The following is a 25,110-nucleotide window of genomic DNA, read 5'->3' as shown; positions in this document are numbered from 1 at the left end:
GGATTCGTATTGTAATGATACAGTAGCAACTGTAAAAATGCAGCATTTGTACGATGTGTTTGATGCTGTGGAAATGATTGTTTTTCATGTTTCCACGATATGTATCTACCTCTGTGGTATAAAACGATGGCCATAGTCCAAATAAAGAGGATTTGGTCTTTCAGTTTTTCTTTAAAAATTTTAATTGTTATGTTTTCTTAATTTCAACAACTTTTATGAACAGTCTTTCATAAAACATCGATAATTAAGAATTTGCGTTGGAAATGGAAACAGGAATTTCGCGTCCAATATGTAATTAGAAACAAGAAGACATGCATTATTTATAAAAATGATGATGAGTTTTATAATTATGAGATGTAGATATTTCAAACTGAATGAGAAAAAAATTATACGTTGGAGTTTTGAACCACTGCACATTCAACTGTATTTGGTTTCCACTCCATTACGCTACCGAGTACACTTCCGGTTTTAGTTTGTTTATCAGCTGCAGTATATACAACAATGGGAAAACATCAGAGTCGATTATCTTCGCAAATTGATAAAAACATTAAGAACGGCCTATTTCTCGGCACTCTTTAACCGTGTTCCATGCACGTGTTTCACTATAAAACAGAAAGCAGCCTCAGCCATTTTCATACTGCGCACAATCAGAGTACAACGTTGCAGAGGCTGTGGCTGTACACGATTTTAGAAATAAAAACTACGTAGCTAAAGTGCGATTAAGAAAAAACGTATATGGCTGTTAACACATTTGAATATCTTAAACTTTCATTTAATGTAACTTAGTAATAAGATATCTGATATGTAAGTATGACCTACTTCCAAGAGCGTAACAACACCAGTGTATGTGTGCTACAGCTTCTGACCAACCGTAGGGTTTGTGTTTGTTTACATCAGGTTTATTCTTATGGTGAACATATTATAGCAAAGAATAAATATTAATGTCTCCATTTAGAAAATAATTCTATAAATGTGGCATGTCATTAGACAAAAACAATTTGTGTTGGTCATTTGTTCAGCATAAGTCTTCAAGTAGATGCTTATTTACGGTGAACAGTGCTGAAGCTAGCAACTACAAATGCGAAAAAAATATGATGGCAATTTACTGACAGTCTCATGTTCCGGATCATAATAAATCTTAGATTGACATCAAGTATTTGGGCAACCATGGGAAAGCAACTGCCAAAACTACGTTATCGGCAAGAACAGGCAGATAAAAAGGCTTCATAAAGCCTGGTGCTCATATGCACAAAATTTTGATGAAATGTAGTGCATCAAAACATCGATACATTGCGATACTTAGTGGTGTGAATGATGTTTTCAGGCACATACCAAACCAGTCTTTGAAACTTTGAAAGTTATTGTGAATAAAGTAGAGGAGTAGACAATTAATAGGACATGCATCCCTCAAAGGCGTCTTCTAATAGAATCTATGTTTATAAAGGAGGTTCAGAAGCTATGGCAGTATCTACAGGAAGATCTGCTAGTCAGCTGAAAAAGAATTTTTTTGGTATGTTTTATACTTCTTCCATGTACTGTAAATGCCCAATAATTTCTTCTTTTCTCATCTTGAGGAAATATGAGCATACAGAAGTCACCTTCTCTTCTGTCTGCACATTAGAAAGTAGCATCACCTGGCATTGCGTCGTATGGTCCGCAGAATCAATGAGAGCTGGTCAAAAGGATCCTATGCAAATGTCACTGTTCTCGTTTCTTTCCATACTGGCTTCATAACGAATAATTTCTTATTTGAACTATGTAGAGGTAGGTCTCACATCAAATGAAAGCTTATATTTTCACTCATCAGTGTAAGAAAGATACAAAATACTGTCTGATCAAAGAGCAAGCACATGCAGAATGCCTTACAAATTCGAATACAAAGTAACCGTTTTCACAAGTTTGGAAAACAGCATTAGAACACTGGAAAGCACTTTGAAAATACGAATCGAAACAGACACACAGGCAAAACATGACACCATGGTTGATCGGCCAACTTCACCTAAAGCCACGCTGTCTCTGTGTACAGTCTCTATAATTCTGAAACTGTGTCATACAGGCAGATGAGATACGTAGCAATTTATTGTATGCACATTCATCTGCAATCTGCATATACAGATCGTTGCTTGTGGACTGGTCTTGATGATAATGACATCTGAAAACAGTATATAAGAGAATATCTAATACTTCAATTGCAAGCCAAGAGACAAGAGTAGTAGTGTTTTCATTCCTCAATGGGTCACTTGTACAAGATCGTTAAACACATCATTGTATTACAGTTTGAGAAGAAAAAAATAAAATAGTAGATGATTAACACAGATCTAGTCTGACAAAGCTGGGGCATGTAGCTAGCCATGGTCTTATAGCAATAATCATCTCGACATCTACATGAAAAAATTTAGTGATACAACAGAAGACATAAATTGGTGTTACTGAATGGAGACTAGGAAGCTCACCACTTTATCCCTATTGTAAAATATTGTTTTCTTTATATATTTTTACATTTCATAATCTAAAATGTTAGTGCTGGCTCTGAGCACTATGCGACTTAACTTCTGAGGTCATCAGTCAATGTTAGTGCTGCATTGTTCATTCATTGTAGGCAAAAACTACACCAAAAAATAGGATAATGCATGTCAAATAACATGTTTTCTGTGCTTGTGTATAAGCATTCTTACAGGGTGCTTTATAGCAACAGAAGTTAATTGCAGCAATAAATCCTTTCTGCAGAGTGAAAAGTGCTGCACAGTTTTCACTTGACTGGTTAAAGGCCCCTGTAAATGATCAAACAATTTGCCATACTTCACTAGTTTGTGGACGTACTTGGCAGTATGTGGACGTGTTTGATGTATTTGTCAAATATAGAGCATGTTTGAGAAATTTGTGATTGACAGTCAATACAACAAATGAACTTGACCATGTAAGTTTACTTTTTTTTAAATAAAGCCAGTCGCTCCCTGTACTTTGAAAATATTGGACATTATTTGAATTGATGTTTCGCTGCAGATGTTCAGTGATATGGGTGTTTATCACGATTTATCTCACTGCAACATGAGTTTCCACAAACTGTGGATGGAAGATCATGTGGATAAAAACAAAAGAGCACTGACAGTTACCAAAATGGTAGAGGCGTTGTGTCTTTCCTGTCAGGTACTATAGAGGGAGATGTTAAGAAAAATTAGCGTCCTATGCATAAATGCAAGTGGCAGTGCAGTAAAATAAACAAATCAACGCTTTCTGGTTCTTCCATGGACGATGTCTGTATTCCCACATTATGATGTTTTAATTAACTTCTATTTTTAGAGGGACAAGCAGAAGAGGAAGCTGGAATTAGTGTAGTTGAATAACTAATGTGTTATTTATATCTTTATTTGCATTTGATCTTGTCATATATTTTATGTTTACAATATATTTAAATTGGTGGTAACATATTATATAACAATGTTATTGTTTCAAGCATTTATTTTGCTATGGAATTGCCCCAGGAGTACTGAAGTATTTACAAAAATCCTCTCTGGCTTGCTTTGCTTGCAACATGTAATTCTTTACTTTACATTACTGAACTTGAAACATTTCATTCGGTTCTTTTTTCTGTGAACCAGTTTCAACAGTACTTGTTGTGCAGTGTGTTGAACATACCAGTGTCTTTGAATTAGTCAATTGTGCAAATAGAAACAAGCCTATACAACATGTTTTGCTTTATCAGGTGAAGAGTTAATTATTCTCTTTTTCTTTCTGTTAATTTTGGCTCTTGATCTAAGAATGCCAAACATATTTTCAGTAACTCAATGAGCCTGATACAAGCAATAATAGTATATTCTTCTGTTACTATTTTAAAATACATATGTAGTAAGAATATGTATGCAATTGAAATGTTTCATCACTTCAAAACCAAGAAGAAAAGTCTTATTTGTATTTGGTAGTTCTTCACAGAGTGGTACCTGTGATTTCTTGTTTTCGAATAGATTCCAAAATTTAGAGTTTTTTATTACTGCATTATCAGATACTCTGTCATTATCTGCAACACCCGCAATGATAAACTCATATTCTGGATTGGCTGTACCCGTTATCATTGAGCTGTGTGCCCCTTGGCAATTGTAGTAATAGCAGCTGGAATGCTGAAGTTTTTACGCAGGAACATGTTTTCCATCTCCAGCCCCAACAAAACTAAAGAATTTCCAAGGAATTCCATGTTCTTTTGTTATACTCTCCAATCTTCTTCTGTTTTGTGTACCTGAAATAAATACATTAATAAATAATTATAAATTAGTAGGTATTGCAATATACTATATATATACTTTTTTGCTACAGGACACAGCCATCAATGTCCACCCAAATATCAACAGTGGTACCATTACATAAGAAGAGACAATGAATTGTTGCTAATGGACTACGAACATTTCATGAAGCCACAAAAGTAATATCATGGCAAAAACCTGAGATTTCAAGATAAAGATCCAAAGAGGCCAAAGCATACTGTCAGAAAAATTTATTAATGATATTCTTTTTTAAGTTGAAGTGTAAATCTAGAGTGAAGTTCTATTTTAATATTCATCATCCATACATCATCAGTATATCAACAATCTGGTCAACAAGCTTGCTTGCAAGGAGTAACTATTTGCAGTGACTCAACAACTTCATTGAGTGTCTCAGACTCATTACGATCACCATAACTGGGGGGAGACGTTTGTAGATAGTGATAACTGTTTGCAACAAGTTGTTGAATTGTTAATAGGTGACAGTGAGTGCAATATGAAAACAGACTCTGCAGAAAATATTGTTAAAAAAACAGCCCCACAATGTAAAACTGTTGAATTAAATTATAAGAATGCTTACTGAATATTATATTTGACTACTGCATTTATTGCTTCACATGTTTCCATTATAGACCTTCTCTGTGTGCAAGGAGCAATGCAGTATACAAACTTTTAAATCTTTCAAATCTTCTCTCATTGCCATATATCTCAGAGGGATAGATAATCATTGATAAACTGGAACACATTTCTACATAATTGTGTCTTGTTTCCGATGTGAGTGCAAACTAATTCTAACAAGTTATTGAAAGTTTGACTGTCCATTCAGAGAAAGCTCTGAGTAATATTTTCTTTATCAGATTTTCGTAGGTACCAGTATCTCACAATTTCAACCACGACACGTGTCAATGTCCTATTTCCTTTCTCTTCTTTGTACACACTTGCAAGTCAATGCAAGAAATGCTTTGTCTGCATTGTTAGCCAATCCCACTAGTGTCGAAATACTTCATGACAAATATGAACATTGTGACAGCTGCTTCAGAAGTGAGGTTAAAAATGATAAACTTGGTTAGTATGTCTTTGTGCTTGTTTGAAAAATGTATGGATAGGAAACAGTGACTTTGGCAAACATGACTGATCGTTTACATAGGCCTTTATAATGGCCCTGCACACAGTTAGTATCTATTAACAATACTTGTTTGTCAAATCTTCAATATATTGAAGCAACCCACACACCATCAATATTGTTGCCAATATTGTCACTTGACAGTTTGATTTTAAGAGGTTAAATGCCAATTCACATTGGGTATCACGTCACTTCATATCAAAAATTCCACAATGCGTTTTAAATGGCAGTATTTGTACAGGTTGTGGATGGAAAATCACATCAAGGTTTCTCAGGAAGAACGTTTTGATGGTGGCATCATGTGCTAACACCAGATATTAACCAATTTCGCCACACTCACTCTTGTTGCAGTAGTGGATTTTTGCATCTTCCTAATCTTAATTTTATTATTGTGATGTTTTGTGACAAATTTCAAATGATCTGTTATGACATGAACATTTTTCCATTGAGTGTATTTCCACAAGTGAGGTCATATATCAGAAAGTGAAAAATTATTTAGGTTTTATAGTAACAGAGGAAAGCTCTGTACACAAATAGGAATGTAAGTAAGTAAAGAAATTTTCATGAAATAATAATTTAAGTGGAAAATTCAACTCTAATGAAGAAGAAAAACAGAGTTGTTTATTACATTATTAGTTACATAAGAAAAAGACGACAATGGGTAACGTAAGCAGGCTCTATTTATTCCTTATAAGCATTGTTTGACATGTTTGTATGTATGTATTTCCGTTAGCAAATAAATGTCGATGTTGTGAAATGTTTTTTCGCTATTCAGTACTTTGTCACCTAAAATTGATTAAGTACATACATTATGAAGTATGATTTGGCTGTTAATAAAATTATCCATGTTAGTTTGTCGATTCTGATACTGTACTCCGACATTTTGTGTCATAGTTGGCAACTTATAACTTCCCTTTCACTGTTCATTACTGGGCCAAGCGAACTGATGTGAGCTGACATAACTGACAGTGTGAACACTCTGATATGATGGTGCCATGACGTGGTGTCATGGCCAGTGTAAATTGGCCTTAAGATTTTGAACACCCAGAAGAAAGCGTGTGCCTCTGTCGTATGACAAATCATGAATTTTGACATGTAATATAATGGAAAAGAAAGTACTGTATTTTAGTGGAGTATCAGTCACTGTTGGCAAGAGATTACAAGTAACATCAAGATATCTGGAGACAGGCAGGTCATTTGAATGCTTGAAGTTTAGTTCTGTGATGCCAGTAAATACGATTAGTAAAACTGCATGGAAACTTGTGAAGCAATTACATCTGCCCTGGCAAGGATATGTTCAGGTAAGTAATGTAAAACTCTTTTTTTACGTTTTGTTATAATTTGATGAAACTAACATGCATTTTGCAGATCACTTACTAGTCATTACTGATATATGACTTGTTTTCCGAAGTGGGAGCATTTTAGCAGGATCCTGTATCTCACGGACCTGCACTACATTTTCAGCATAGAATAGTAAGCAGTGGCATAGAGAAACCTACAACGATCATCCTGAAATGTTTTATACAGTTATGGGTAATTATGCAGTGAATGAAATAACTACCACTTAACTAACACACGAGAGTATTCAGCAACTCTTTCTTATAAATAACTAAAATTCCAAGTAACAACAACATAAATTCTAAATTGCTAATAAATACTCTTTACTGAACCAAAGACTCTTTCTCTGTCTCTTGCTCCACCTGTGCACATACTGACTGATGTTGCCACACTAGTCCCCAACTTTTTCAAAACCGAGCGCTCCCAGATAACTGGGGTACTGGTGTTTAACTTGTTGGCCTGCCTTCGTAATGATTGGCGGGGGTGTTTCTGTCGTGCAGCCACCAGTGGAATGGTGTGGCCTCCTGCGTCTCTTGATCAGCTGCAGGATCGTTTGGTGCTGAAAATTTATTGCAAATTAACAGAAAACCACAGGAACTGTATTGCTGAAACAACTCCCCATCTAGGCAGGCATGTTTTATTCGTTCTACCAGCACTGTTTCATGCTTGCCATCCTGATCAGTCAAGGAGGGATTATTTCCTTTTGCTAGCACTTTGTATGGGCCACTATATGGTGACCATAACAACGGTCATATGATGTCATCTCTAAGACAGATCTAGGACATAGTGAACGAAAACTTGCCTTTTGGCATGGCAGACAGGTGAGGTAATAAGCAACTGCAACATTTGTGAACTCAACTGCCATGTGAACTCAGTCATTACTTCTGTTGAGGTTGACTGAAGTGTCGCCAGTACAATAAGTTCTCTTACTACCTATATCTGCTCTCTGTAGACCATTTGAGCAGGTGAAAATTGGAGATCCTCTTTTACACCTCGTCACAGGCCCAGCAGTGCCAGTGGAAAGTGTCCATCTGTGTTGATGAGTAGCACATCAGCGCCGTTTTTAGTATTGCAGTTTAGTCTCTCCGCCATCCCATCACTGGTGGGATGGTAGCTGGTGACGTGTAGATGGTTGTAAGCACATAGTCGAAACAGCTCCTCAAATTTTTTTTTTAGTCATCAATCTTCTGACTGGTTTCATGTGGCACACCACAAGTTCCTCTTCTGTGCCAACCCTTTCATCTTGGAGTAGCACTTGCAACCTATGTCCTCAATTATTTGCTGGATGCATTCCAATCTCTGTCTTTTTCTACACTTTTACCCTCTACAGCTCCCTCTAGTTCTATGGAAGTTGTTCCATGATGTCTTAACAGATGTCCTATCATCATCATCTTCTTCCTGTCAGGGTCTTCCATATATTCCTTTCCTCACTCATTCTCCAAAGACCCTTCTCATTCCTTACCTTGTCACTCCATCTAATTTGCAACATTCTTCTGTAGCATCACATCTCAAATGCTTAAATTCTTTTCTGTTCCAGTTTTCCCACAGTCCATGTGCCACTGTCATAAAATGCTGTGCCCCAAACACATTCTTGGAAATTTTTTCCTCAAATTTACTCCAAGTTTGATTCTAGCATAATTGTCTTGGCCAGGAATGCCCTTTTCGCCAGAACTAGTCTGCTTTTTATGTCCTCCTTTCTCCAGCAATCATGAGTTATTCTGTTGCCTAGGTAGCAGAATTGCTTGACTTTCTACTTTATGATCACCAATTTTGAAGTTAAGTTTCTTGCTCTCCTCATTTCTTCAATTTCTCATTACTTTTGTCTTTCTTCAGTTTACTCACAATGGCGTCAGGGACACAAAACCCCAAAAGCCATGTGTGTAACAGCATCTTTGCCACCGTCTCTATGATAATGTCTGGTATGGGGATTGCTTGAGGCCACCTCATAAAACAATCGACTGCCATTAGTAAATACCGATGCTCATCCGAATAGGACAATGGCCTGAAAATGTCAACTTGTATCTACGTATAAAAATCTATTCGTCAGTGTTGCCATTGGTGGCACCGTGTGACAGGTGACTTCGCTGTTCAAGGCAAGCACGAGCCCACTTTCTATGGTCTTTCTGTACACCTGGTAACATCACCTTGCTTGATACTAATTTAGCCATTGCCCTGACACCTGGATTAGTCAGATTAGTAATGCGTGAAACACTATACATTGATAGTCCACAGGGATGTATGGGCGTTGTTTCTCCTGCAAATATATTGCGCCAAATACCCATGGTACAATATGAAAGCAGATGCCATCCCAGTTGCAAAGCTTTGTGCGCACAGCAAAAAAAGTCAGACAGCAATGCATCCTCTTGTTTTTTTTGCTACTATTTGATTCCATGGCACTGCCTGCAGACTGACACAATTTTGCCATAAGCAATCTCTGATAATCTTACGACTGCCGGAATTGTGACACACATTGTGCAATATGTTCTGACTGTCTAGACTGATATGGTGATCCATGGTCTGTTGCATTGTGGAAGAAACTAGTGAGTGGGTTGCGTTCGGTAAAGACTATAAAATGTGTGCCTTCCACCGATGATTGAAAATGCTTGACTGCCTTGTAAACCGCCGCCACCCCACGATAGATAGCACTCCAGTTCCTTTCCTGTTGTGTAGTATTCTGTGAGTAAAAGGGAACAGTGCTGCTCCAATAGCGTTTTGGCTTGCATCCATCATGAGAGCCAGTAGTGGGTGAGTCATCCATGCTACTTCTGCTAAACATTGTTTGACTTTGCAAAACACCTCTTCACTCATCGGGCTCCTAGCCACCTTCCTGCTACCAGACATATGTTTACATGTAAGCAGTGTGTTAAGTGGTTTCTGTCGTGGCATCAGTCCGGAAATGTGTCACTGGTAGTAACTGATCATCCCTAATAACCTATAGAATCCTTTGTATGTTGTCCGCAAAGACAAAGGCAAATACATATCTTGCACAGCTGCAACCTGACCCATTAGCAGTGAGAGGCCTGTTGCCGAGACTAAATGTACTAAAAATTGGACCCAAGGCTTGTCAAAAGCACATTTTGTCGCCTTAATAACTATATTATACTTTTGTAGATGCTGAAAAAGTAACCTTAGGTGCGTGACATGTTCTTTCACCACAGAAGAGATTATGAAGATATCATCCATACAACAAAATAGAAATGTCAAACCGTGCAGTATGTCATGCATAAAACGTTCCTATTTTTGTACGACATTTTACAACCCAGAATACATGAGATTGTACTAAAAAAGCACAAATGGTGTTATTACCACAGTTTTCCGCGCATGCTCTACGCTACCAGGCTTTGTGAATATGCCTTTTTACACTCAAATACACTGAATACCTGAACCTGAGCGATAGCATAGTTAAAGTGAGTCACAAGAGGCAAAGATAGACAATCAGGGATTGTATGAGAGTTTAGTCCGCTGTAATCCCTGCACAATCACCAGGATCCATCTTTTTAGCACATAATATAGAGTGAGGATCTGTTTAAAATACCCACTTTCAGCACCTCTTTGGAACCTGCTTATATTTCCAGGAGCTTTTGAGAGTGAGGCACGAGCCTCCTCGGCTGAGGAGCCATGGGTTGTCCCAATGAAGTTTGGATATGAAGCAATGGTGCACAGTCATGCGCTATCTTTACATGTGAATGGTGGCCCAACAGCTAAGCGATGCAAATTCCCATAGCAGACGACCGAAAAGGCCTCTGTACTGGAGTGCAGTGACTTTTCCTGTTGGCTGTACAGTTTCATTTGACTCTTCTCGACCAGTACTTTGATCAGACAGTGGTTGGTGAAATCCGGTGACAGATGAAAATGCAGCAAAAAATCTGCACAAAGTACAGGGTTGGCAACATTGGCAAAACAGTGGATGCCGACGAGATTTTATGATGAAGTTCTAGACCAAATTTGATTGTTCGTTCGTTATAGGTGTTAATGTGGGAGTCATTCGCCGCAGTGGGCACATGTTGCACTGGTTTGTTCATAGCAGTGCTCAGCCATTTGGGATAGATGCTCACTTCCGATCCAGAATCGACGAGAAAGTTTTGATCAGAAAAGCAAACATAGGTGAACGTCAACCGCTGGAGCAGTGTTCGAGGTGTTGCAGTAGCTTGGCGCCTCTCAACCCTGGTTTGTGAATGCAAACATTGTTGGGAGGATTGTTGGCGGCCTATAACGTCTACAGCATTTGGGTAACCACAGGGGGTGGTGTATTACCGCTGCCTCCCAAAACCCCTTGTGGTTGCAGCACGAATGTGACGAAATTGCGTCACATTCGCGCGCTTATCCTTCCACTGCCTTATCCAACGTTCAGGAACACGCTGTTTTTTTTTTGGGAGGAGGGGGAGGGTGGGAGGGTCATCAGTCTTCTGACTGGTTTGGTGCAGCAGGCCACGAATTTCTCTCCTGTGCCAACCTCTTCATCACAGAGTAGCACTTGCAGCCTACATCCTCAACTATTTGCTAGCTGTATTCCAATCTTTGTCTTCCCTTACAGTTTCTGCCCTCTACAGCACCCTCTGGTACCATAGAAGCTATTCCCTGATGCCTTAATAGATGTCCTGTCACCCTACCCTTCTCCTTGTCAGTGTCCTCCACACATTCTTTTCCTCTCCGACTCTGCGTAGAACCTCATTCCTTACCCTATAAGTCCGCCTAATTTTCAACATTCGTCTGTAACACCACATCTCAAATGCTTCCATTCTCTTCTGTTCCGCTTTTCCCACAGTCCATGTTCACTACCATACAATGCTGTGCTCCAAGCGCAAATTCACAGAAATTTCTTCCTCAAATTAAGGCCCATGTTTGATACTAGTAAACTTCCCTTGGCCAGGAATGCCCTTTTTGCCATTGCTAGTCTGGTTTTGACGTCCTCCTTGCTCCATGTGTCGTTGACTATTTTGTTGCCGAGGTAGCAGAATTCCTTAACTTCATCTACTTCATGACCATCAATCACGATGTTAAGCTTCTCGCTGTTTTCATTTCTGCTACTTCTCATTACTTTCGTCTTTCTCCGATTTACTCTCAGTCCATATTCTGTACTGATTAGACTGTTTGTTCCAGTCAGCAGATCATGTAATTCTTCTTCACTTTCACTCAGGATAGCAATGTCTTTAACGAATCGTCTCATTAATATCCTTTCGCCCTGAATTTTAATTCCAATCCTGAATCTTTCATTTATTTCCATCATAGCGTCTTCGATGTACAGATTGAACAGTAGGGGCGAAAGACTACATCTTTGTCTTACATCCATCTTAATCCGAGCATTTCGTTCCTGGTCATCCACTCTTATTATTCCCTCTTGGCTCTTGTACATATTGTATACTACCCATCTCTCCTTATAGCTTAGACCTATTTTTTTCAGAATTTCGAACATCTTCCACTATTTTACATTGTCGAACGCTTTTTCCAGGTCGACAAGTCTAATGAACGTGTCTTGATGTTTCTTTAGTCAGAAGTGCCTCTCTTGTGCCTTTACCTTTCCTAAAGCCAAACTTATCGTCATCTACCATATCCTCAATTTTCTTTTCCATTCGTCCGTGTATTTTTCTTGTCAGTAACTTGGATTCATGAGCTGTTAAGCTGATTGTGCGATAATTCGCGCACCTGTCAGATCTCGCCATACATTCTACACACCAACGTGAATAGTCTTTTTGTTGCTACTTTCCCCATTGACTTTAGAAATTCTGATGCCTTGTTTGTTCTTAAGTTCTCCAAAGCTCTCTTAATTTCTGATTCTAATACTTGATCCCCTATCTCATTCTAAATCACCTAATGTTTCTTCTACTATCACGCGCCGGCCGGGGTGGCCGAGCAGTTCTAGGCGCTCCAGTCTGGATCCGCACGACCGCTACAGTAGCAGATTCGAATCCTGCCTCGGGCATGGATGTGTGTGATGTCCTTAGGTTAGTTAGGTTTAAGTAGTTCTAAGTTTTAGGGGACTGATGACCTCGGAAGTTAAGTCCCATAGTGCTCAGAGCCATTTGAGCCATACTATCACGCCAGACAAATCTTCCCCCTCATAGAGGCCTTGAATGTACTCTTTCTACCTATCTGCTCTCTCTTCTGCATTTAACAGTGAAACTCCCATTGCACTCTTAAAGTTACCAACCTTGCTTTCACTTTCTCTGAAGGTTTTTTTGACTTTCCTATATGCTTCTGACACACTTTCTTCGCATTTCTCATGCAGCCATTTCATCTTTGCTTCCCTGTACTTCCTATTTATTTCATTCTTCAAAGACTTGTATTTCTGAATTCCTGAATTTCAATGAACATTTTTGTACTTCCTTCTTTCATCGATCAATTGAAGAATTTCTTCTGTTACCCATGGTTTCTTTGCAGTTATCTTCTTTGTATCTGTTTTTCTTTCTAACTTCTGTGGTTGTGCTTTTTAGAGATGTCCATTCCTCCTCAACTGTACTTCCTAATGAGATATTCCTTATTGCTGTATCTACAGCCTTAGAGAACTTCAAGCGTATCTCATCATTCCTTGGTACTTCTGTATCCCCCTTCTTTGCATATTGATTCCTCCTGACTAATCTCTTAAACTTCAGCCTACTCTTCATCACTACTACATTGTGGTTTGAGTCCGTATCTGCTCCTCAATATGCCTTACAAGCCAGTATCTGTCTGAACTTGATGTTATCCAACTGAAATTTTCCTACATCACCTGGCCTTTTCCAAGTATACCTCCTCCTCTTGTGAGTCTTGAAGAGCGAATTCGTTATTATTAGCTGAAATTTATTACAGAGCTCAATTAGTCTTTCTCCTCTCTCATTCCTTGTTCCAAGGAATGAGAAGGAAGGAAGGAAAGTAACCTTTTTTTCTACTCCTTCCCCTACAACTGCATTCCAGTCCCCCATGACTATTAGATTTTCATCTCCCTTTATGTACTCTATTACCCTTTCGATATCCTCATACACTTTCTCTATCGCTTCATTTTCAGCTTGTGATGTCGGCACTTATACCTGAACTATCATTGCCGATGTTGGCCTGCTGTCAATTCTAATGAGAACAGCCCTATCACTTGAACTGTTCACAGTAATACACTCTCTACCCTACCTTGCTATTCACAACGAATCCTACTCCTGCTGCACCATTTTCTGGTGCTGTTGATATTACGCTGTACTCATCCGACCAGAAATTGTTGTCTTCTTTCCATTTCACTTCACTGACCCCTACTATATCTAGATTGAGCCTTTACATTTCCCTTTTCAGATTTTCTACATTCCCTACCATGTTCAAGCTTCTGACATTCCATGCCCTGACTCATAGAACGTTATCCTTTCGTTGGTTATTCAGTCTTTTTCTCATGGTCACCACCCCCTTGGTAGTCCCCTCCTGGAGGTCAGAATGGGGGACTATTCCGGAATCTTTTTCGAATGGAGAGATCATGACACTTTTTCAAATACAGGCTGTGGACACGTTATATGTCTTTAATGCTGTGGTTTTCATTGCCTTCTGCATCCTCATGCCGATGGTCATTGCTGATTTTTCCTCCTTTAGGGGCTGTTTCCTACCCCAAGGACAAGAGAGTGCCATGAACCTCTGTCCGCTCGTCGGCCCTCTTTGACAAGGCCATTGGCAGGATGAGGGTGACTTTTTATCCCGGAAGTGTTCAGCCGCCAGTGCTGAATAATAATCAAGATTTAAGCGATGGTGGGTTTCGAATCTGGACCAAGGACGTTTTGATTAGTAATCGAAGACGATACCTCTTGACCTTGGGTGTTCACGATCGCCGGCCGGTGTGGCCGAGCGGTCCTAGGCGCTACAGTCTGGAACCGCACGACCGCTACAGTCGCAGGTTCGAATCCTGTCTCGGGCACGGATGTGTGTGATGTCCTTAGGTTAGTTAGGTTTAAGTAGTTCTAAGTTGTAGGGGACTGATGACCTCAGATGTTAAGTCCCATAGTGCTCAGAGCCATTTGAACCATTTGTTCACGATCATAGTGATGCTCTGTTGTTACGACAGTTTCAAATTTCGCTGCACGATATGATCTTCCAATAATCGCTCTACTCTTTGTTCTTGTGTTAGTGCATCTGCACTCGTCACACATGATTCTGCTTCCATATTGACGTTTGTTGCTTCAGTACTCGTTACATGTCTTACATGACTTCCTATCAGCCACACTTACCATCTTAACACCTACAGGGATTTCAGACAGGATAGTTGCTATCGTATCAGCTTTTTCTGCTAATTCCCGCAATGGGAAGTCTTCAAGAACTGCCACAACTGAGGACATGCGAACCAGCAGAATGGTGGAAGCTTGACGTGACGCAGTTGGTTTGTGCTATATATATCCTGTCAATTACTGGCCACTACTGCTCGTTGTGATGCAGCTGGAGATGCGATTGGTTCTACCTTAACTTCTGTTTCCATCGAATGCGGTGGTGTGCCTGTCATTATCCCTTACGGAAAAAAAACAGTCCCAAATCTCTTCTTTAGTGAATCACATCGGGGTCACCATTATGGGATATTATGCAGTGAATAAAATCACTACTGCATAACTCACTCGTACGAGTATGCTGCAAGTTTTTGTTGCAACTAAACACCCAAGGAATAACAACATAAATTCTAAATTACTAATAAATACTTTTTGCTGAACCAAAGATTCTTTCTCTATCTCTTGCCCCGCTTGTGCGCACTACTGATGTCGCCATACAATGATCCCTCTTGCATAGGCCTATTAAAATTGTTTTATGTTAAAAGGCTCTGAAAAATTGGATCTGATGTATGCTATGCACAAGGGCCAGTTAAACACATCAACAGTATCGCTAACGCCATGTAGCTGATTCATGATGCTCTGTCAACATCTGACTGGAGAATATCGTCAAACTGTCAATACTTGACCTCACACGTTCAGTGTTTATTGACAATATTTTGATGGGCATCTGCACTGGTAATATTTCCAGTGTTTGCAATACGCGCCCTCGGACAGTCAATTGATTAACGGTTTGACGATGTTATTGAATACGTGAGGGTCACTTCTTGGACAGGAAAGAATATAATACCAACTGGATTTTATTTGAACAACTTTGACTTGTGGCCAGCGATATAAACTGTCAACAGGAAGGTAATACTAGAATCAAAGAATAAATATTGAATAGCATTAAATAAATAAAATTTTAGAGTCCTTCAGTACTTATCAAAGTTTAGCTCGTTTCTAGTTAATATTATTTAGTACTTAATATCAACACAAATGCGCTATTCAGACACAAAAATTTAGCTGATTCAAAATGCATAACAAAATGTGGTCGTACTAGTAGTAGTAGTAGCAGTACTGATGCTTCCATGCCAAACACTTCGGCTATTTCTTGCACCCAGCGCTGGCAACAAAAAAAAAATATGCGTTTGCTCGATCCATCAAAACATCGATCATCAAATGCTTCTTTCGATAGCGCCAGATTTTAGCCACAGTGCTACTGCCCTCTGTGAAGACTCTGTAGAAACTCATTCGCCCAAGCTTTAAGGAACGCGAAATACGATTGGTTCGTATGATTCAAAGCGCACATGAGTGTACGTTGTCCGCCAATGGAGTGCGCTGTAACGTAGATTTGGTCGAGCCATATCGCAGCGCATATTTTACGATTTTCGGTGGACCGCCTTTTCTGTAGACGTGCAGCAGCGTAAAGTGTGCGATTTAACCGATTTTAAGATTGATTATGGCAGAGGAAGAATTACCGTCAGGGTGGGAAAAGCGTTTGAGCAGGTCAACTGGTGCGTTTCATGAATTTATACGTATTTGCGTTAATGTGATGCAGACTTTATTTACGATGGTATTTTAGGGGTTATGTCAGGGAGAGATGTTATTTTGCATGGGACAAACTTAAATGTGAGAAAGTACTTTTTGTCATTTGTACAAAGTTGTCAACTTCTAGAATTCGTATGTTCGGAGTATTTATCAATGTACTCACTTTGTGTATTAGCTGCATCCCACCGCAGTATCGTAAAAGGCAGAAGTTGAGAATTAGCAAATAGTGTAACTGTCGTTTCTCTGGTATATGTACGCTGTTGTTTATGGCCGGGGGCAAATTGTAGAGGTTAAAGTAGTTACACGTCTTCAAGGTTAATAGCTGGGTAATTATGTTATGTAAAAAATGTAATTTTGAAATAAAAATAAATAAAACATTTCCTTTTCCCCTTGGACCTATACTTAGTATAGACAGGGAACATTTTTGCGCGGAAATGGTAATTCTAATTAGAACTGGATTGTTAGGAACACATTAGCAATGAGCATGGTTGACATACGGACACTAAATGTATGTGTGTGGCAAAATGCACTTCATCTTGGTTTCTGCTTCTGGGTAGACTAAGGGTTTACTGCAAATAAATATGCAGCATTCTCGCTGTGAAATGTTTTAACAGGTGTTCAATAATTCTCATTTTAAAAGTTTAAGTGATACATCAGTCACAGCCATTGACGTTCTGTGCAAGCAGCACTTGTATTGTCGAAAAGTGTGCTGTAAAACAGTAAGATAATGGCTTGGGGTAACTTAAAATGCCTATTTTCTGTAGTGAAATAAGACATTGGTCTAGTGCTAGTTATATGAAGGGGAAGGTATATTGTATTTTGATTCCATAATTCTTGTCATTGCTCTTATAGATACAAATGTCTGGAAGGTTTGCAAGTCAGTTTTATTACATGAATCTTTGAGAAAGAATGCAAAAGAACTACTAAATCACTGTACTCACTCTATTACGTCCTGTATTTCTTATGCAGCTGTAATCATTCAGAAGTAATCAGTTTCTTATGTAAGAATTAAAATTTATTTTTATATTGGGTACTATTTGCTTAATGCTGCATTTAAAATGAAGCATTGGACAATGTGTGTGTGTGTGTGTGTGTGTGTGTGTGTGTGTGTGTGTGTGTGTGTGTGTGTGTGTGTGTTTTTGGGGGAGGGGTTAGACTGCAGTATGATCAGGGTTTTTGGTAAACCACGTAATGGTACAAAGAAGTTGAATAGGAAGTGGGGGGAAATGGTTGGACAAAAGTGTTAACAGTAACTTAAGTGGTATTGTTGCTGTATTTTTAGATATGAAGACAGTTATTCAGTCCCACAGGATTTTATCAATGTGAATTTTTCTTTCAGGACAGCACTATTATCTTAATGTGTATACTAAAGAGAGCCAGTGGGATCGTCCTGACAAACCTGCAGAACCTGTATCCAGCAGTGGACCAGAGCAAGTGCAATGCAGTCATTTGCTTGTGAAGCATCAGAATTCAAGGAGGCCATCTTCTTGGAGGGAAGACACTATTACACGCACAAAAGAGGAGGCTTTAGAGCTTGTCAAGTGTAAGGCATTTAATAGGAATATACACTTTCTTCTGTTGTCACGCTGAACTCGTGTATCCTACATGTGTAGTATTCTTTGAAAAGTGTCCATGTTGTTGTTTACAGTAAACACAAACACAAAGTTAGTTTTCGGCATAACTAAGTGTAAATATCAACTGAAAGAAATTTGACAGCTTCGTTAGGTTTACTAGGCTAATAAATCAGTCACAAGATACATAAATTCAAACTCTGTACTTGTGGTTATGTTTCACTTGTATTGGAAAATTGCACCATTGAGTGTTTCTCCCATATTTATTTGTGGTGTTTTAGGGGTTTAACATATGATGTGCATGAAGCTGCAATTAATGTAAAGTAAGATACATAGGGAGTCATATGAATAAACTGGAGAATATACTTCCTCAGAGAACATTCTCAATTTCACATGAATACATTATCAGGGAATGTACTTCACCTGGGAATGCGCTTAGCTTGAGTAAATGGGTGAGGGAATTTGCTCAGCATGAAGAACATTCTCAAATTTCGTATGAATAAAAATAGAGAAATTTCCCAAAAGAAGACCATTCTCTGTTTCTTGAAGTGACCTGTGACTTTGTACAGAGCAAGTTCTTTCGATGTTAAATTTGAACGAGATTTTTAGTAAAAATGGCAGAATTTGTGTAGTTTTGAAGGAAAAAAGATATATATGTAGCCCAAAGAAATACTGGGCAGGGCAGGGGGGGGGGGGGAGAGAGAGAGAGAGAGAGAGAGAGAGAGAGAGAGAGAGAAGTAGTATACACAAGTTTAACTATAAAAACAATAGTTGCCTGGTGAACTTACTTTCTGAAAATTAAAGAGATGGCCGATCTTTCATGTAGTTAAGTGAAAATGAGAAACCTTTAATTGTGCTATTTAACAGAGCCAGGTTTCCAGACTGGTGTGATATGATTTAGGTGAAACTGGTATTTTCATATGTTCATTGTGCTTTCTCACAGCATCAATGCAATGTAATGTTAGAAGTAAATGTATGGACCAGAAAAATTAATAACTGTTTTATTACAAACTTAGTGATCTTATCTTGTAATGAAACAGCGCAGGTGATCGATTAAGTTCTTGACATGCGAGTGGACCATTAAGCCTCTTATTTAACCAATATATCTAGTCTTAAAAAAACTGCCAGATTTCAGGTTTGAAGAAGCTGAATATTTGATGTATTCTTAAGATGTCAGTCACATAATGTGTTTGCCTTACAAGTTTCACACAGATTGAAACTCTCCATAATCATCTTAATTACAGTATTTGTTGCTATGCATAAAACTACAATCAAAATGTAGTGCAAGTCTTCCAGAACACATTGATCCTAGTTCCATATTTTTACATTGAATAGCTTGCCTGTTTGAGAGAGTTGAATGAAATGTAAGGCTACACGTGTGTAATGTGCCGAACGTGGCAGACACCATGCACTAATAAGTTTTTCAAGGAGGGGGGACAGGCAGTGAGAAAGAACTCCCCATCACAGAATATGCTACAGATTTTTATTCATACAAAAAAATAATTTTCTCGAGGAACGTTATCTTGCTCTGAGACTTCTCCAAAGAATGTAATCTTTTGTATTCATACAACTAATTTTGAATTAATAGTTTTAAGAGAGCAGTAGGGAAGCCATGTACATTGTCATCTGATGCGTGACCCATGGAGACCAATACAAACAAAGTGTATGACTTGCGAGCCACAAATTGTTTAGAGTAATTAGTGAATTGGCTAGTTAAATCAGGTGTAGGTTTGCTGCTAGTGACCTGTCCTTGGGTATTGCAGTGGGTCAGTAAAATACTTTACTTTCATAAAATTATTGACTTTCTTCTTTCTTTCTTTCTTTCTTTCATTCAGAATTTGCCTGTACAGCCGTATCCCCACAGGATTCGTTTTACTACAGTTTGTTGAGACCAGTCAGTCACATCAGTTTGCCATACCCTGGTATGAAGTTTTATATCCTGTTGAAGCTCGTTTGAATAGTGTGGGACAGATCATTGGTTGTGAGAGGTGTAAAATACGTTATTGCACAAATTAATATCACCTGCAAACTTCCTTCAAGTGAGATGCTTTATGACAATGTATGGTTTCATTCTGAAATATATTAACTTTTATAAACAAAATAATAATAACCGCTAACCCCAGTCCTCAATCTGAGAAAATTTACAATATCTGGAATTCTATGTGAACCATCACTTGTTCATTATAGAAACTTCTTTTTTTCAGCATATCGTGAACAAATTGTATCAGGACGGGCGTCGTTCGCAGAACTGGCACAGAAGTATTCAGACTGCAGTTCAGCGAGGCGAGGTGGTGACTTGGGACCCTTCGGTCGAGGTGCTATGCAGCGACCATTTGAACAGGCAGCATTTGCTCTTAAAGTAGGCGAGCTCAGTGAGCCTGTCACTACTGATTCAGGGATTCACATTATTTTACGCACTGCATAGGAGTATCGGCTATACATCTTGCTTACAGCAAATTATTTTATTCAAAATGCGTTACAGTTATTACTTAATTTGTTCATGATGTAAAATATGTATAAATTAATGAAGGTCATTATTCAAATGATGCATAGCTGGCATTAGCAAACACTTCAGTGAAGTATAGTATGTGTTTTAAATATGATCTGAGACAAGGTCTAAACTATTGTTATACTTAGGAATGGTGGAAAATTGGTTAATCATAAAAACAGTTATCTCATGAGAAAAGATGGTCATAATGTAAGCAGTTGTTGAATTATTTGCTGCAGAGCAGCTTTTATTTTGCATTGTTATGTCTGTAGTTTTTTCCCCAAGTTCATTTGTTTTGTATCGAAGGAGAAGGATTGAATCCTATTTCTAGTTAAAAATTGTTAAATCACACAAATCTTTTAGTTAGTGGCATCAGTTTGTGCATTTATAAATAAATACATACTGTATCTGAGTACATCCATTTTTTCGATATTTAGTTCAAAGACTGTGTATTGTTTGTAAAGAAGGAATGTAGGTTCGTCTTTGACTGCCGCTTTTACATGTGGGAGGGGGGGTTGATCACTTACATTTGTCAGACATGTAGCATAGTTTAACTAAGGCTCATAGTGCTTTGTTTTTATTGATAATTGTACAAAGAAAATGTTAAGAAATTGTAATTCATTTATGAACTAAGAGACTGCTGTGTGAAAATTTAAATGAACTTATAAACTGAAATTTATGGAAGAAGCGCCGCAAGTCTTTGATAAATAAGAAATTAGTAATTAAAGCACTTTCAACAGACTTTTACATTGCACTGCCATATAGAAGAAAAATTTTATAATGGTGACCTTGATTTTAACTCTGTGATTCACTTGCACAGTTAGCGTATACCATTACATTATGTTGTAATATGAGAGAGACCAGAATTATTTTGACAGGTCAATGTTTTTGTGATGTATCTCAAAGCCGTAATGTTCCAGCAATTGTTTTTCAATATTATTTCTCTGTCTTAGATTTTAAAAATGCTTAAGCTCCAAGTTTTTTTGGGCTCGAAAGTTTCCCTGTGAGAACTCCTTGCAGGACTCGAATTTGTTTAGCAGTTACTGTTGTATCCAAAAGAGTAAGATTTATTTACATGTAAGGTTCATTTTATTCGAAATTTTAGAAAAATCAAATTTGTGTTGACTAATAGGTATAGAATTTTGTATGTTTTATTTATTGACATAAGGTAATGTTCATTTATTTTGTTTTTTGGTGCATCCTTTATTGTTTTCCCTTCTTCACTTTCATTGTTTCAAGTCATCAGTTAAATTCTGTATGAGAACTTTTTGCTGGCAGACACCATTATATTAGTGACACAAGATTGGTTTCCTATTGTATAAATACACAGGTAGCAACTTCTGTCTGTGCAAAGCAGTTATGTGTAAATATTGATTTCTTTTTGTTCCAGAACATATGCTAATGTCAGTGACATGTCATTATTCTGTAAATACTTATAGTAGGCCTGATTTTGTGCATACTCTGGTTGACTACAATTTATGATGAATTATATTGTCAGCCCCCTTCTTACTGTATAAAAATACTGATTCATATACTCGTGCATCTGCTATTTGTAAGCTGCAGGAGGCTTACAAAAATATAGTCAATATTTATATTGTACATCAAGCTTCATAAATGCCAGCTCTAGATTGTAACAGTGTCTGAAAAGTCACAAAATAAGCCACCTTACTTACACACTTGCTATTTTCTCTAAAATTTTCTTAATAGCTTCCAGAACTTTTTCATTGCATCAAGTCACAAAAAAAGCTAATTCTATCTGTAACATTTCAAAATAGGGGCCTATTATGTATGTGGTGGATAGAAAGTTGTCTATGTTCATAAAAGATGTTTTCACAACATGAAGCAATAAGGAATGTGGCCAAGATAAATAAGACTGTTGTTGCCAATAATGTACTATTAGTATTTGTTAATGATATTTTAGCCAGTTTCTATTTCTTTAGTGTGTAGATATTGCTGTAAATGCAGTTCACAATGAGAACACTTTTCAGTTATGTACAGTTTTAAGCTTCATAATGTTCTGTATCCAAAAAGAATTTTTTCCTCTTGGAAGTGTCTTCCACAGCTACTTTATTTTTGTATTTGTGAAACCACTGGCCAATGACAATGACAGGTAGTACGAGGAGAGCTGAAAAATGAGGCTTCAGTCGTGAAATTAATAGTACCCAAATAAATAATGGAAGAGTGTAGCTGTGGAAGTTTTTTTCCAAAGGAAGAAATTGAAACTTGATGCGACTCTTCAGTAATAACATAGGTATTAGTGCACAGAAGTAGTACAGTGGGAGCTTTTACACATTTTTATTAATGTGGTATTGTCAAAATTATGCCTATCTGTGATATGAGCTCTAGATCACATCACCTGTGAAATAAGTGTGTATTGTGCAACTAGGAAACTTTTATATGGAAAAGGACACCTGTCCCATTACTAACTTTCTGAATATCTGACATTTCTGATTTAGTTCACTCCTTTCATCTTCAGACTGTAGCTAGTATGACTATCTATTACACTTTTTCTGTCAGTGTTACTGCCACAGGAGGTGGCAAAAGGGTGGAATATCTGAGCTTTATATACATTCCTGTTTAAACATATGGTTTAGAATTGAACTGTAAAGTATTAACCTATTGCCTTGAGAGTGCGAAGGCAATTACCAAAGTTGCGATTTAATGAAAATCCGGTGAGTGGTACTTTGTTGGATTTCTGCAAGTGTTAATGCAAGAACAACTTGTATGGTAGGTCTACCAAGATGAAATTATTGTAGTATGTTAATCAATTAGTGTGGAATGGGGTCAACAAAAACATGATTTTGCTGGCTTCATCCAGCTGTTTTGCATAAATTTGTTTAGTTGAATTGAATTTGTGAGTACTAGTATCAAACATGATTTGTATAATAGATGTTTCCCTATTTTTTTTTCTTTTTTTCCCAAAAATAGTTCTAAGTATGACTTGAATTTGTGTACTTCATAGTTAGAACTAATAAAAGCTAAATTAAATTAACCAGTAAGTTTCTGTGTCAGAATTTTCTGAAACTGTGCACAGTTTTATTTTTAGCTGTTGCTTCAAAAATATTAGATGAAAGAGTTACCTACATAGTTTCTATAGTGCAACAGTTGTGAATAATTTGTATGAAGTTTCTGTGCTATGTAAAGAAGTCTTCCTGTATCAATAACATTTTGATTGTTTACCCATAATCAATTATTTCTTAATTTTTAGACTTGAGGTAAAGTAAATGCCATGTAGGTTTGCAGAATGAAGGCTTTACATTCTGGTATTTCTGTGCCTGTTTGTTTCTCACAAATTAGTAGGTAAATCCAGAAAATATAGGACTGATGTTAATGTAACATAACGTGAATTAAAAAGTTTCGTTAAGTGTTTAAATGTAACAGCTTTTAATTTAACAGTATCCATTTTCCTAAACTGTTCATTGTAATAAAAAGAAGGCAGGTAAGAGGAGTGGTGGAGGAGGAGAAAGTTTTCTGACTATGCTTGCTTGTCCAACACTGTTTTGCATGTGCTGCTTTAACCTCTGAAATACTGAAACCTTTGGGAATAGATCGTTCACCAGTTTTGAAAATACCGATGTCACATAGTTTTAAAGTTTGCTTTCTAGTTTGTAACTTGGGTTACAAAAATAAAATTGCATTTACTACTGATAAGTGGTGATTTTGGCAACAGAAAAATATTTTCAAATTGACATTCTGTTCAGGCTTTTCTTCTTCCTCCTGTCTGTGTGACTTTAGTGTGTACAAAACGGAAACATCAAAGTGCAGCTTTCATTAAAACAGTTTATAGATTTCTGGAATACTCATGCTCTTTAAAACATAACTGCAGAAGAATCATAATAAGATACATTTATTTCCCAACTGGTAATACTGCAATATTTTGATTAAAGTAACTTTTTGTTTGACATTTCAGTGAGGCAATTGATAGGGGCCACGTGTCTGGTAATCACAGCTCTTTCAAGGGATGTCGGTAGCAAAGTTATTTTGTTTGAAGTTTACAGTCTATCTGATAACTACAATTCCACTACCCTGGCTTCCGGGCCTAGATTTCTGCATTTAATTGTTTCTAAATAAAAAGTAGTAAAAGCATCAAAAGTGCAGCAGGAAAGGGGAATGGGGAACAGAAGTAAAACTGGTCATGTTTTCCTACAGAGGAACAAAGTAACAGGGAAATTTGAGTGTAAGCTTCATTCTAAACAACAAAACTTAAGGATAATATTACAACAGGCCTGCTTACAAAATAACAGCAAGTTTTAATGCAAAAAAAAAAAAAAATAATGAAAACTAAGACATGCTTCAGTGGGATACCTGAAATGAGAGAATTTGTTGAGAAGAACATGTTTGTCATTTACATAATTCTTCGAGAAGAAAGCAAATAGAAATTTGACCTAAAATAGACCAAATGGGACTAAAAATGAAATTGACTTATTTTTTGAGGTAGTGCAAACTTTTACAGTCCTAAACAACTTTGTACATAGACCTCTAGGGAGCAGAGTAAAAATACGAGGGTTGGACCTTAAATAGTGGCAACTATTTATTCATGACCAATACA

At 37.6% G+C, this 25,110-nt stretch overlaps 1 protein-coding gene across 1 annotated transcript; it reads left to right on the top strand.

The window, feature by feature from the left end:
- The first annotated feature begins 16,317 nt into the window (after positions 1-16,317).
- LOC126252571 (putative peptidyl-prolyl cis-trans isomerase dodo) lies at positions 16,318-23,934 on the top strand. Its single transcript, XM_049953475.1, has 3 exons — positions 16,318-16,468; positions 17,842-18,045; positions 20,278-23,934. Exons 1-3 carry the CDS (start codon positions 16,414-16,416, stop codon positions 20,496-20,498), a joined length of 480 nt encoding a protein of 159 aa, XP_049809432.1. The 5' UTR covers positions 16,318-16,413; the 3' UTR covers positions 20,499-23,934.
- Positions 23,935-25,110: the final 1,176 nt, after the last annotated feature.

This window comes from Schistocerca nitens, chromosome 1, assembly GCF_023898315.1.
Source record: "Schistocerca nitens isolate TAMUIC-IGC-003100 chromosome 1, iqSchNite1.1, whole genome shotgun sequence".
NCBI lineage: Eukaryota > Metazoa > Arthropoda > Insecta > Orthoptera > Acrididae > Schistocerca > Schistocerca nitens.
The sequence above is the reverse complement of the archived record's forward strand: the minus strand, read 5'-3'. Positions and strand labels throughout refer to the sequence as shown.

Bases quoted from the DNA above. Each gene is read 5' to 3' on its own strand.
- LOC126252571 (XM_049953475.1), top strand. From the start codon at position 16,414: ATGGCAGAGGAAGAATTACCGTCAGGGTGGGAAAAGCGTTTGAGCAGG. The intron at 16,469-17,841 runs GTGCGTTTCATG...TTTTTCTTTCAG, and splicing joins GCGTTTGAGCAGGTCAACTG to GACAGCACTATTATCTTAAT. The intron at 18,046-20,277 runs GTAAGGCATTTA...TCTTTTTTTCAG, and splicing joins GGCTTTAGAGCTTGTCAAGT to CATATCGTGAACAAATTGTA.